Here is a 13,461-nt window from a genome sequence, read left to right as displayed (position 1 = left end):
GGCACAGACTGCAGCTTGACAACACAGAAACTAATGCTTGCCTTTAGAGGAAGCTTTCTGAAGTCTTGGTTTTGAAGCGAAAGGCTTTGTCTCTGATTTTCACAGACTGGTGGTATTATCTGTACCTGAGGGTGGTAATAGTTACTGTGCTGGGGAAGAGTAACTGTTGGGCTTGAGGGGAAATAGGGCTTTCCCCACTTTATTAGGACACTACAGAATGTGGGGGGATAGTTTTGTTAGTGAATAAAGCAGTGTTTGGTGCAGAGGGGGAGATGTGGGGTGTGGAGGCAAAAGTCTGTAAAGGCACAAAATAAATCAGTCCAAATTTATAGTGATGTTTCCAAGGCATGGGTGGAGATAAGGGAAAGAACGATAAAGGTGACTGTCAGCTTTGTTGTAGCAGAACTTGGAGCAGATGCAGAGGAATCACATTTGCTCATCTTCCCTGTGATAAAGCTGATAGTTCAATGATGGATGATTATTCTCTTAGCAGAGTTTGCCCTTTTCAAACGATGCACGTTTTGAGAGAGCAAGGCTTTGTAGTGTCATAAAAGTTGTCCTGTGGCCAGGCGGCTTAGTGTTTGTGCATTGAGGAGAAGTTTGCCTGCTTTATTTGAAGGTGGTATGTCTTGCTTTGTGATAAAAAGCATTAGCAGGCATAACTGTATCATTTAATTCCAGTGATTTACTTCCCCTTCTGCCCTTTCTCCTCTTCAAATAAAGGGCAGCAAAATAAAACACGTTCTGGAGGCAGCTTTTGGCCTTTTGGAGGATGCTGCTATGGGGAAAATAAAGGATCTTGTAGTGGAATAAAGAGAGGGAAAGAAATAGGGTATTTTAGGGAAATGTAGGAGTTAAACAAGCTGGGTAAGGGGCAGGGAAAAACAGATTTGTGTTGGTCATTTCACAGAGTGCTTCCAAAAAGGAGATAACACTGTAGTGTGACTGTTGCAGCCAACTGGGTACAGAACGGGATGCAACAGTGTGTTAAAAATATTGGGAGTTCTATGCTACTGATTAACCTTGGAGGCATTAACTTGTGACAGGCACTTTCCTGCCAGTTCCCTTCCAAAACAAGAAGCCACCTTTCTTGGGTTTGAAAGCAGATGGAGGGGTCAAGAAGCCAGCACCTTTGTGTGACAGATAAAATATGTCAACGTGCTCTGCTGAAAAGCCCCCTTCCCCTTGCCTTTCTCTTTGTTAACAGAAGAAACCGAAGCTGCTTGGTTTAAAAGACCAGTCGTTGGCAGAAGCCAGCAAACATGGTGTGGGGACAGAATCTCTCTTCTTCGAGAAGGTGAGAAGCGAGGTGTAGAGAAAGCCATCTCACATCACTGATTTATGTTCTTGGGATGTATACACCCAGTTTGTGACATATATGCAACCCTGATCATGTTTCTCAGCTTGACCTCAGACGTATTGTGCACCCTCCCAGTCAAATCTATTGGGTTTGTTGAAAGGGCTGTTGATCTTTTTTGTGGGGGTATTTTCTTTCCACCTGCAGTGTGGGAGCTCAGTTTACAAAGCAGCTGATTCCCATTGATATCGTATTTGGTTTTGTCCCTGATAGCTGAGCCTAACTAGTTGCACAGTGTTGCCTGTTGCTGGTTTACCACACAGAACAAATGATGGATATGGGGGATGTTTCCTTGGTGTCTTCCCTAAGCTGTCCCTGCATTTCCTTATGGCTCAGAGGGGACTGTATAGTGAACTTAAACAAGCCTTTGAAATAATATTCATGTGTCAGTGGAAGTCTTGGTTGCTCCCTGATGATAAGGTGCATTTTGCAGCATGCTGTAGGCCAGCTAATGGTAACTGGCCTATTGTGTAGGTGTTAACATGAGTAAACTAGAAATCCCTGCTGTGGAATTGTAACTGTAATGCCAAATACCTTAATGATGATGGATCTCCATATGATATGTAGATGGTAACTGCTCTCCTGGGAAAGGTAATGGTGTTGGGATGAATCCTCTGGTTTCCTCGTGCTGTGAAGGTACGGGTTGCAGGAGCTGGCTTGTCTGTGATAACCCAGGCTGTTAACACAGGCAGAAGCTGGAGCAGTGTTACCCAGGGCATAACCCTGCACCCTACTTGCAATATTCCCTGGTGTTTAAAAGCAGCCTGGGTGGGTTTGTGGCACTGCAGCTATAACTGATGTTATCCACAATCCCAGCATTTCCTAATGTAGCTGTTAGGGGGTTCTTTGAGGGCTTTCATTCTTCGCCTGCAACTCCTTTCTCCAGAGTAGAGCACTGGGTGCTGATGTTGCAGGGCATGCCCAGCATGGGTTTAGCTCACGTCAGTACCTGCCTTCCTGACCGTGTGTACAAGACAAGTTAGTCTCTGTTTAACCCACTCTGTGTTCTGGTTCTATGTGTAATCTCTGTGCATTGGTGGGAACCACAGTGTTGAATGCAGGTCCTCCTGGGCAGTGATAGCATCCACAGCTTGATTTCACCCTGACAGCAACTCTTTTCCCCTTCCCTCCTGTCTGGCAGGTCCGCAAAGCTCTGCGGAGCACAGAAGCATACGAGAACTTCCTGCGCTGCCTGGTTATTTTCAACCAGGAGGTCATCTCCCGGGCTGAGCTCGTGCAGCTCGTCTCTCCGTTCCTGGGGTAAGTGGAGGGATATTTAAGCCACGTGCTCTGTTTCTGTCGTGGAGCCAGGAAATAGGAACTAACCTTTGTGGTTGTTTAGGGGAATGCATCTCGTGTGGTTGGGTGGCACAGAGGAGGATCACTGCTCTGAGAGCTGGGTGCTGGTTGCTTGGACCACAGAGTGCACCTGAGTGAGATGGAGTCCTGAGTTGCAGCTTCCTCTGTGGCTTCTTGGCTTGACTTTTACATGGGTAGGCTGCCACTGCTTAATGTCTGTCCACTAAATGACTGCCCAAGTTAGCAGCACATTCTCTCATCTTCTGTTGCCTCCAGCTCAGCCTGAGCATCACAAGTGTACGTGATGAGGTGCCATGTGCAGGATGTGTGATGTATGAGCAGGAAAATACTGGTAGTTCTTGGAAGCCCTTCAGTGTGCTGGTGCCACGTGCTTTAGGCTGTCAGACTTTACCTTTATTGGAGCAGGATAATAAGAGCCCTGCTTCAGTTTTCTGTCCAACTTCCCGCTCATCTACGCCACCCTTTTGTATTCCTTGTCCAAGAGGAGGTGAGAGTGGGATTCCCAGCTGTGTCTTGGCATGCAGGCAGCGTTCAAGAGCAGTGTTGGTGCTGCTTGCTGTGTCTTCCTTTTGCAGAAGAGCAAAGAGAATTATTTAGCAGCCTGTTACTGCAGTCTCTTGCTCTGCAATCCTGAATTATTTCATTTGAGAATAGATTTGACTGTCTAGTTACATAGGAAATGTTCTCTTAAAAAGAGCACTGATATAAACCCACTGAAATATCCAGAAAGCAGCTGAATTCTGTGGTGAAGCAAAAAAAAAGTGGTCAGGAATTCTATAATTTAAATAGGAATTAAGACTTCATAATTGCCAGTAGTGTAGAGAGCAAGTCTGTATTAGTCAGCTAAACCAAACGAATAGCCTCCCATCAACTTTGGCCAGCAAGATTAATGTTCCTTCTTCCTGTGAATTGAGTTCTTGGTTCTAAGGGAGGAGGCAATAGCAACATAAATTGGGTTCAGGACCCCATTACACTAGCTGCTGTGCAGAGAAACTGCCCCAAGGAGCTTCCACTCCCTCCACAGCTCTGCTGGAGTTGGTCAGGCATCAGCAGGATGCCACCTGTAGCTAGGAAAGGTGAAATACTTGACAGAAACCCCTGGGTTTCTCCCATCTAGTGTCTGTGCTCCCAGCTATAAGAGTGAATGTCTGTATTGGGAAAGGTATAACATAGTTTTCTTATTCTAGAGGCAGACGTTACTGTCTGTCATGTAATGAAAAGGCAGTAAATGAGCGGTGATTCAATTAGCTTCAGTACTAGGTTCAATTCCTCATATTGCTGGAGCTTTGCATGAGATAAGAGGAGTTGAATAGGTGCAGTATTTTAGACTAATAAATTCTTCAGAAAGCTTTTCTACAAACAGGCACACTTGGGCCTTGCAGGCAAAGGCTTCCTCATTATTTGTGCTGGCATGTGTAGTGTGGGGAGGCAGCGCTGGCTGAAGCAATTGCTCAGCACTGAACCTTCTTGCCATGCAGTTAGAGAATCACTTCTCAGTTTCCTCTTGCTGCTTTGGGAAAGGAAAGGTCTGATTTAAGGTTAAAAACATTTGCAGACAACTAGGAACCTGGCTTGGGTTTACTCCTGGGGTACATTGAGAGACTCAGATGTGACCTTGCAACGAGTGCTGCCCCTGCAGTGACAGCTTTGGCTGCTCTTCCTTGTCGCTTGTCTTGTGGGGGCTGTACCCACAAGGCACATGAGGGATGTATCAGTGCTTGTCTGCATCCCTGTCAGTATGAAGGGGTGATGCTAAAGCACCTTAGTTGCGCTGAGAGCAGTCCACCACCTGATCAACAAACTCGGTGTCCTTTGCCCGTGGCAGGGGGCTTGGAACTAGGTGATCTTTAAATCCCCTTCCAACCCAAACCATTCCATGTTTCTGTTTGATCAGGCTCTGTGGAAGTGGGATTGAGCAGAGAAGGGTCCTCACTCACTAGAGTGATAATTCAGAGGGGCTTCTTGAACACAGTCTGGTTGTAGCAATCAATTCTAGCCTCAGCATCGCAGCTCAGCACCACTTGATTTCTACTTAGCCAGTTTTTTTCACTTCATTCATTTTATTTTCAGGAAATTCCCAGAATTGTTCACTTGGTTTAAAAACTTTCTGGGGTATAAAGAGTCTGTTCACATGGAGACGTATCCAAAGGAGCGGGCTACCGAGGGGATTGCCATGGAGATAGACTACGCCTCCTGTAAAAGACTGGGCTCCAGCTACCGAGCCTTACCCAAGAGCTACCAGCAACCCAAGTGCACGGGGCGGACTCCACTGTGTAAAGAGGTAAGATGCTCTTCTTGAAGGGATGGAGCAAGGCTGAGCAGAACAGAGCAGGATGAGGGATTTATTTTGCATCCCTATGGGATGCTGAAAAGGTTCCTGGGGATGTTAGGGCACGTCTGCTCCTGTGCTGCTGGAGTTGTGCTGCTGCTTGCTTCACACTGTGCAGAGCCCTGCTGCTCCTGCACCCACGTCCTGGCTCAGGATCACCATGGTACGTGTCAGAACCCAAGGTGAGTGGTGTTCCTGGTGGCAAGGGAGCACTTGGCACTCCTGCCAGCACCTGGATCCCATCCAGAAGCTATTGCACAGGGTGAGGTGTGAGTCTAGGAATGGTTTATGCTGGAAGCTGGCTTTGATGGTTGGCATCAGCTCTTCCCCAGTGGTGCTTCTGAAAGGGCTGGGGAGCAGCTGGAAAAAACCCCACTGAATAGGTGCGATCTGTACCCACTTAAATCAAACATGGGGGCATTAGATGTGTATGATGGTTTAAGTAACCATGTTACCTATGGGGGAAGAACATTAAGATTACAGACTTACACACAAAGTAAGAAATGACAGAACTAGTTTCCTTTGTGGTCTTACTGTGATCTCGGGGATCTTTTACAGGGTGGTATGTAATTCAAGGTTATGGCTACATTTTTACCCCAGTTCCCTCTGGTCTGCTTCAGAGTTGTCTCTTGTCCAACTGCAAAACAAAATTATGTTTTCTGTAGCCACATTCTCCCTCACATGCTGCTGCTTTCTACCTGGAATGCCAAGATGACCTCTTGCCTTGAGAAGCAGTGCATTGCTTCAGGAAATAGGCTCCCTGCAGGGAGCCAGCTTTCTTGGTCAAGAGTCAAAGCTGGTCTCCTGCAGGATCAGATGTACTCATTGAGCTCTTTGATGTGTTGTAATGGCCTTTTGGTCAAACTGGGGATGGTACTGGCTGGTCCTGTTCCTTCACTGGTGTGGAAGGTAATGTTTTGGAGGTGAGTGAGCAGGACTCTTGCTGAAGGCCAGTTAATAACCATGCTGTGTAAGAGCATTCACTGGAGGAGGGGAGAGCCCCAGCAATCCTTCCCTTCCCTGAGTGACTGCAGACCACAAATAGCAAGGGGATGCTGTCTGGGAACATCACTGGTTTTGTGTTTTTATGCTCCTTGAGTGATGAGGAGGACAAATGTGGGCGTCCGAGTCATGGAGTTAGCAGTGGTGATAGGTGTTCAGCTGGAGTGGGGGCAGGATAGTGAAAACAACCTGGGGAAAAGAGGGTTGCAAGCTTCTCCTCTAAGTCCTAACACATCTCTCAAAAGCATCTTACGTGATGCAGCTCCAAACTTCTCTTCCTGTGAGAATGCAATGACTCAGTCGCTCAGGCTTTGGGTATAAGAAGGGCCTGACTTTCAAGGCTGCCTGCCAAAAACCTTGTGTCTTTGCCTTTGGCCTCATTGAGGTTGGTTTTTGAATGTTCTGTTCCTGTTTTGGAGGTGGTGAAAGCTGCAGGTGCTCAGCTGCTTTGTCAGGAAAGGGGTTGCTGGGGTATGGATTTCTACTGCAAATTAGCCTTATTTGGAGGCAGAAACCACGTAGTGTCTGACAGTCAGACCTGGCGCGGTGACCACCCAGGAACGGCGATGGTGAATCACACACACCATGAACCAGCTGCTTGCAGCTGACTAATCTGAAGGGACAGAAAAGCTCCTTTCACCTTTCTTTTTCCCTTCCTTTGCAAGTGTTCCCTCCCAGCTCTAGCTGATGAGTTTTTCAGGTTGCCTGGATGGTTCAGTTCTCGCTGTTGGAGGTGGCCCTGTGGATTTGGAAGGGGCACAGAATGTTTCCAGTGGGGAAATTAGATCCATTACTCTTGTTTCCTCTGTCTGCCTCCAAGGTTTTGAATGACACTTGGGTATCCTTCCCATCCTGGTCTGAGGACTCCACATTTGTGAGCTCCAAGAAGACGCAATATGAAGAGCACATCTACAGGTGCGAGGATGAGCGTTTCGAGGTAAGTTGTTTTTTCTTGGTTCATGTCTTGGCAAGCTGCAAACAGTTAATGATCTTGATGTAATTCTACCCTTACTTATACCCCAGATGTGTTTTTATTGTGCCTGTCACACGTTTTTTGGCATAAAAGCTTGTGTTCTCTTAATGCAAGAAGCAGCTCCAAGCTGCCACCCCTGCCTCTCGCTTTGTGTGCAGAGCTCCTTCACACTGCTCCAGATGAAATTATTCAATGGTCAGCATGTAATCGATGCATCTTTTCCATTCTCACTGCCCACATCATGCATGAGAGCATGCATCCCCTGTAATAACCTGAAAAGCAATACGTTCAGGATGTTAAATGATTGACATCTGGAAGTGGAAGTTAGCTCGGCAACTGTCTGAATACGCTCAGATTTGGCACGTCCTTTCGTAGAGCAACTGTCAATTGTGTTCTATTCCCAGGTGGAAAATGTAATTTCCAAACACTATCATTCTGGTAGCCTTTAAATCCTTAGGCAATATTACCAAGGTAGCAGATAAAACAGAATGGGATTATTTAGAGCAGTCAAACATGGGAAGCACTGCTCACATACACCCTGTTAAACATGCCCAGCTTCTTGTTTCACATCACTTCAGCGTTAGCCTTTGTGAAGCATCCTGTTTTGTCTGTCCAATGGTGGCTAATGCACCGTTCCCTGCAGCTGGATGTTGTCTTGGAGACCAACCTGGCAACGATCCGCGTCCTTGAGGCAATCCAGAAGAAACTGTCACGCTTGTCTGCCGAGGAGCAGGCCAAATTCCGGCTGGACAACACCCTGGGTGGCACCTCGGAGGTGATCCACCGCAAGGCTCTCCAGAGGATATATGCTGACAAAGCAGCTGACATCATTGATGGACTTCGGAAGAACCCATCCGTGGCTGTTCCCATTGTACTGAAAAGGTACTGACTGCTCTAGCACCCTGCCCAGGGGCTCCACCTGAGGGGAATGTGCCAGATATGGTCCAGATTGAGGTAGAAGTACCTAATTTTTGTCCCTAAATGCTGTGATCTCCACAAGGCTATGAATTAAGAAGCGTATTTTATGCTCTGGTCTGTTGCTGCCTATCATTATAATCACTTAGAAAGAGGGAATTGCCCTTCGGAAACAAAAACCTTGAAGCTCATCTGGAGGGATGGAGAGCTTCTGTTGTCTCCTCTTAAACCTTGTTTCTTCCCTGATGTCAGCATCATGTGTAAGACAAGGAAAGCGTGTACTGTGTGTGTTGTTCCAGGGCTAATTTGATCCCATCTCAAACCCTATGGCTGTTTCAGATTGTGGTGGTTCACAATCTGTGTTTCACATTGTGGTGGCTGTGCTACCATCAGGTTCCCAGGCTGGTTTCTGTTGTCAGCCTCCCCTTTCTCGGTCAAGAAAAGGCAGTGGATGCTGCAGCTCCTTGAGGAAGCTTGAGGTGTGTAAGCAGGAGGTGCTCCTCCCTGGCCACTTCTCACCTCCATGGGGCTGTTGGTCCTGTATCTCTGGGAGCTGGGGGGAACAGCCTTGCTCAGGATCTTGAGCTGCATCAGGAATAGTTTGCTTGAGCTGCTGAGTCAGAGGCTCAGGAGTCCATTCCTGGAAGCTCAGGTGTCCATGCTGCAAGGGAATGACTTTGTTCAGCGTCCAAACTAAGCTGCTCCTTTTCAGCAGCTGGAGCTACGTGACTTTCTGGGGGGGTGTCCAAGAGACCTGGGCTACCTCTGTGGCACTTTCAGCCCTTCTCCTTTCTGCAGACAGTGGGGCTGAGGAGAGGACACTTAAGCTTTCTAGCTGTCCTGGCATGCCAGAAGGTTTTCCTTATATGCTCAGAGCAGAGCTCTTATCTCACCTTTGTCTTTTTGATCCCAGGTTAAAGATGAAAGAGGAAGAGTGGCGAGAAGCCCAGAGAGGATTTAATAAAGTCTGGCGAGAGCAGAATGAGAAGTATTACCTGAAATCCTTGGACCACCAGGGCATCAACTTCAAGCAGAATGATACCAAGGTCCTGAGGTCAAAGAGTCTCCTCAATGAGATTGAAAGCATCTATGATGAGGTGAGACAGTCCACCAACAGTTCCCTTCCCTCAAGCTTATGCACTTTGCAAGTGCGGTTTCAGTTCCTATTCCTCACTCCTCAGTGCTGGTGGCACAGACTCACTCTCGGAGCTTCCTGAGAGGGTCTTGGGTGTAAAGAAGTATTTGGGATTCATCTTTGTGCTGTGCGTTTCTCATTTGTAGAGGCAAGAGCAGGCTTCAGAAGACAATGCTGGAGTCCCCACAGGCCCACACCTATCACTAGCCTATGAAGACAAGCAGATCCTGGAAGATGCTGCTTCTCTCATCATCCACCATGTGAAGCGGCAGACGGGAATCCAGAAAGAGGACAAGTACAAAATCAAGCAGATCATGTATCACTTCATTCCAGACCTGCTGTTTGCTCAGCGGGGTGAACTCTCAGATGTGGAAGAGGAGGAAGAAGAGGAAATGGATGTGGACGAAGCTACTGGGGCTGCAAAAAAGCACAACGGTGTTGGGGGCAGTCCTCCCAAAACCAAGCTGATGTTCAACAACACGACGGCTCAGAAGCTGCGGGGCATGGATGAGGTCTACAACCTCTTCTATGTGAACAGCAACTGGTACATATTCATGCGGCTGCATCAGATCCTGTGCTTGAGGCTGCTGAGGATCTGCACCCAGGCCGAGCGTCAGATCGAGGAGGAGACACGGGAAAGGGAGTGGGAGAGGGAAGTGCTGGGCATAAAGCGAGACAAGAGCGACAGTCCTGCCATCCAGCTGCGACTGAAGGAGCCGAGTGAGTGCCTCTGGTGGGAGGGAGCTGGGGAGGGAAGATGCTTCAGTAACACACTGACAGGACTTGTTTGGTCCCTTCAGTTTTATATGTCTAAAAGACTTAAGCAGCCTCACAGAGGAGGCTACACTGGAAGGCACGTGACTTCATCAGGGGTTGTGGTAGGACAAGAGGTAAGGGGTTCATGCTTAAACAGGGGAAGTTCAGGTTGGATATAAGGAAGAAGTTCTTTACTGTGAGGATGGTGAGGCGCTGGCACAGGGTGCCCAGAGAAGTGGTAAATGCTCCATCCATGGCAGTGTTCAAGGCCAGGTTGGACAGGGCTTTGTGCGACATGGTCTAGTGTGAAATGGTCCATGTGCATGACAGAGGTTGGAACTGGATGATCTTCAGGTTCTTTCCAACCCAAACCAGTCTGTGATTCTATAACATGATTGTGAAAGTACACATGGCCTTAAAAGTACTTTAAATGTCTATAGCACACACATTCAAGCTTATTCCAGTAACTCCTCAATTTGAACAGATAGTCTGAGGACCAAACCTCGAAGCAGCCCTTCCTAGGGGTGGTGCGTTCATGTCTCCCATTCTCTCCTGTTGCAGTGGACATCGATGTGGAGGATTATTACCCGGCCTTCCTGGACATGGTGCGCAACCTCCTGGATGGGAACATGGACTCGTCGCAGTACGAGGACTCCTTGCGTGAGATGTTCACCATCCACGCCTACATCGCCTTCACCATGGACAAGCTGATCCAGAGCATTGTTCGACAGGTGACTGCCAGCAAAACCTGGAGGGGGGATGCTCCGGGCTGGAGAAGGGAGCTGGGTTGTTGGCTGCAGTGAGAGCCTGAAGGGGAGAGGGAGTGTTGTATGCCTAAATGAGGAGGTGTGGGGGTAAGCAGGTGAATTCTGGGTGTTAACTCTGCTGGAAGGGTGATGTAAAGATATGTGATAAGAGACTCCTCTGAGTCCAGAGGAGGCCACAGAGATGCTGCGAGGGCTGGAGCAGCTCTGCTCTGGAGCCAGGCTGAGAGAGCTGGGCTGGGGCAGCCTGGAGAAGAGAAGGCTCCTGAAGGGGAGACCTTAGAGCAGCTCCAGTGCCTAAAGGGGCTGCAGGAAACCTGGAGAGGGGCTTGGGACAAGGGCCTGTAGGGACAGGCCAAGGGGAATGGCTTGAACCTGCCCGAGGGGAGACTGAGCTGAGCTCTTAGGCAGAAGCTCTTCCCTGTGAGGGTGCTGAGGCGCTGGCACAGGGTGCCCAGAGAAGCTGTGGCTGCCCCATCCCTGGCAGTGTTCAAGGCCAGGTTGGACACAGGGCTTGGAGCAAGCTGCTCCAGTGGAAGGGGTCCCTGCCTGTGGCAGGGGTTGGGGCTGGGTGAGCTTTAAGGTCCCTTCCAAACCAAACCAGACTGGAATTCTATGAAAACATGATTTCTGCTATATTTGTACTACTGAGACTGAGTGTGTGTTTCCCCTTTGTTTTCCAGAAGTTTTAGGATAGAATTACTCCACTTTAAAGTGTCTCCAGAGCTAATCTTGCTCTAACTGTGAAAAGGAATTAAATGACATCTAAATAATTTCTTTCCTTTTCACCAGCACTGTAAGGGCAGCCTCTTCTAAACAGCTTTGTCTCTTTTATCTGCCTGTTTGAGTAGCTCATTTTGGCTGTTAAATTCTAGTCCTTTTACTGGGCTGGTAGGAAGAATGTGTGGCCGAGGGAAAAATTCTTCATGTGCCTTTTAGTAGCCTGAAGAACAAAAACAAGACACAAGGGGCTGGGAGGGGAATGGCTTGAAAAGGCCTTGCCTCTTTCAGAAGGGTAGATCTGCTTTTCAGAAGCCCTCTCCTTCAGTGCAGACACTCTCTCGATTCAAAAGACAGTTGAGCAACTTTGGTTTTTAAACTTGGGTAAATTAAGGATTTGATGCTAAATTGCTCACCCCTTTCCTCAGCCACAGCAGCAGTCCCTTGCTGAGGCAGGGATATACCGTGTCACTGTGCTCTAGCCCTTCCTCCCCTGAGCACGTAGCAGATTCCCTGACACCTTCCCCGTGTTCTTCCTTTCTGCAGCTCCAGCACATAGTGAGCGATGAGATCTGCGTGCAGGTAACAGACCTTTACCTGTCAGAGAACAACAACGGAGCAACAGGAGGTCTTCTCGCTTCCCAGTCTTCTCGTAGCCTTCTGGAGGCCGCCTACCAGCGCAAAGCGGAGCAGCTCATGTCAGAGGAGAACTGCTTCAAGGTAAAGCCGGGCTGCGAACCATGGCATAAAAGCAGCAAGCAGTGAGGGGACTGCCTTATAGGAAGGGAGAGGCACAGTCCTTTACAAAGGAGCCTTGTTTAGCATACAGGGGTGCTGAGGACTTTTCTGTTGCTCTGAAGTTGAAAGTGTTGGTGGCACATTGTTGGGGTTTAACCCCAGCTGGCAGCTGGAACCACACAGCCACTTGCTTGCTGCTCCCCTGATGGGATGGGGAGAGAATCACAGAGTAAAAGTGAGAAAACACATGGGGTGAGATAAGGACAGCTTCACAGGTAAAGCAGAAGCTGCACATGCACAGCAAACAAACCAAGGAATTCATTCACCATTTCCCATTGGCAGCCACTCCGGGACATCAGGGCTCCATCACACATCACAGTGATTGGGAAGACAAAACACCATCACTTCCAATGTTTTCCCCTCCCTTTTCCCCCCAGCTTTATATGCTGAGCATTATGCTGTATGGTGTGGGTTATCCATTGGGTCAATTGGGGTCAGCTCTTCCCGGCTGTGTCCCCTCCCCATCCTCCTCACTGGTGAAATCCAAACTGTAGCCCCATCCTACCTACTACGAAGAAAGCTGGCTTCATCCCAGCCAAACCCAGCACACAGCTTTTGGCACATAGGATAATGCCTCTGTAAGGGCCCCTCAGAATGAGGTTTCAAGGAGAACTACATTTCCTGGAACAGCAGTGAATACCCCTTGTGCCTCACAACATCCTTGGGGTATTATTGTATTGACTGCTTTGCTGTCACTGGTTTTCATTTGTTAGTTCAGACTCTCCCGTTTCTCTTGTGTCTCGATCTTTTTGTCAGCTGTGGGGAGAGCTGTGAATACTGACAGGGCATTAAATCATTGCTGACTGCATCTGTTGCTAAACAAACCCAGTGCACTGTGCTAATCAAATCCATGCTTCCATGCCTGAGATGCAGGAAGTGGTCAGGCCCTTTCTGAGCAACTTCAAGTACTTGGGATAGAAGCCTGTATGTACGAACTCTCTTCCCTTGCCTTCAGACTTATTTTGGGGGTTGAAGAAGGACCAGCACCACTCCAAAACCAACAACAAACAGAAAGCTTTGCTGTCTTTTGGCCCCTCAAAGGCTGTGCAGTTTGGGCAGGGTTTTCCCTGGGCTCTCAGGGCGCAGGGTTTTTCCTGTATAACTAAGCCAGCTTGCTTCATTCTCCTTGTGCCCCAGTGAGAAGTACAGGTCGTTTCTTCTGAAACCCCTCCTGAAGCCTCTTCTGCCTTTTCTTTGTAGCTGATGTTCATTCAGAGCAGAGGTCAAGTTCAGTTAACCATTGAACTGCTGGATACAGAAGAAGAGAACTCTGATGACCCTGTAGAAGCAGAGGTAAGAGCAGCTTGTACAGAGAGCTGTGATATCCAGTTGACTGTTGTGTGGTCCATTAGCACAAGATAAAGAAACATCAATGACATACTATGAAGCTTT

The 13,461-nt window shown here is 48.2% G+C and overlaps 1 protein-coding gene across 1 annotated transcript in view; it reads left to right on the top strand.

Annotated features, from left to right (window-relative positions):
* SIN3A (SIN3 transcription regulator family member A) overlaps nt 1-13,461 on the top strand; it is a 32,724-nt gene that overhangs the window by 15,827 nt on the left and 3,436 nt on the right. Inside the window, exons 9-18 of the mRNA XM_061350003.1 lie at nt 1,208-1,297; nt 2,499-2,617; nt 4,748-4,958; nt 6,829-6,945; nt 7,625-7,863; nt 8,810-8,993; nt 9,178-9,751; nt 10,349-10,518; nt 11,818-11,991; nt 13,270-13,362. Coding sequence (XP_061205987.1) covers nt 1,208-1,297; nt 2,499-2,617; nt 4,748-4,958; nt 6,829-6,945; nt 7,625-7,863; nt 8,810-8,993; nt 9,178-9,751; nt 10,349-10,518; nt 11,818-11,991; nt 13,270-13,362 — 1,971 coding nt within the window. The remainder of the gene's footprint in view (nt 1-1,207; nt 1,298-2,498; nt 2,618-4,747; nt 4,959-6,828; nt 6,946-7,624; nt 7,864-8,809; nt 8,994-9,177; nt 9,752-10,348; nt 10,519-11,817; nt 11,992-13,269; nt 13,363-13,461) is intronic.

This window comes from Neopsephotus bourkii, unplaced genomic scaffold, assembly GCF_033783945.1.
Source record: "Neopsephotus bourkii isolate Nb327-2 ecotype Australia unplaced genomic scaffold, CSIRO-AGI_Nbou_v1 NB_463, whole genome shotgun sequence".
NCBI classification, from domain to species: domain Eukaryota; kingdom Metazoa; phylum Chordata; class Aves; order Psittaciformes; family Psittacidae; genus Neopsephotus; species Neopsephotus bourkii.
The sequence above is the reverse complement of the archived record's forward strand: the minus strand, read 5'-3'. Positions and strand labels throughout refer to the sequence as shown.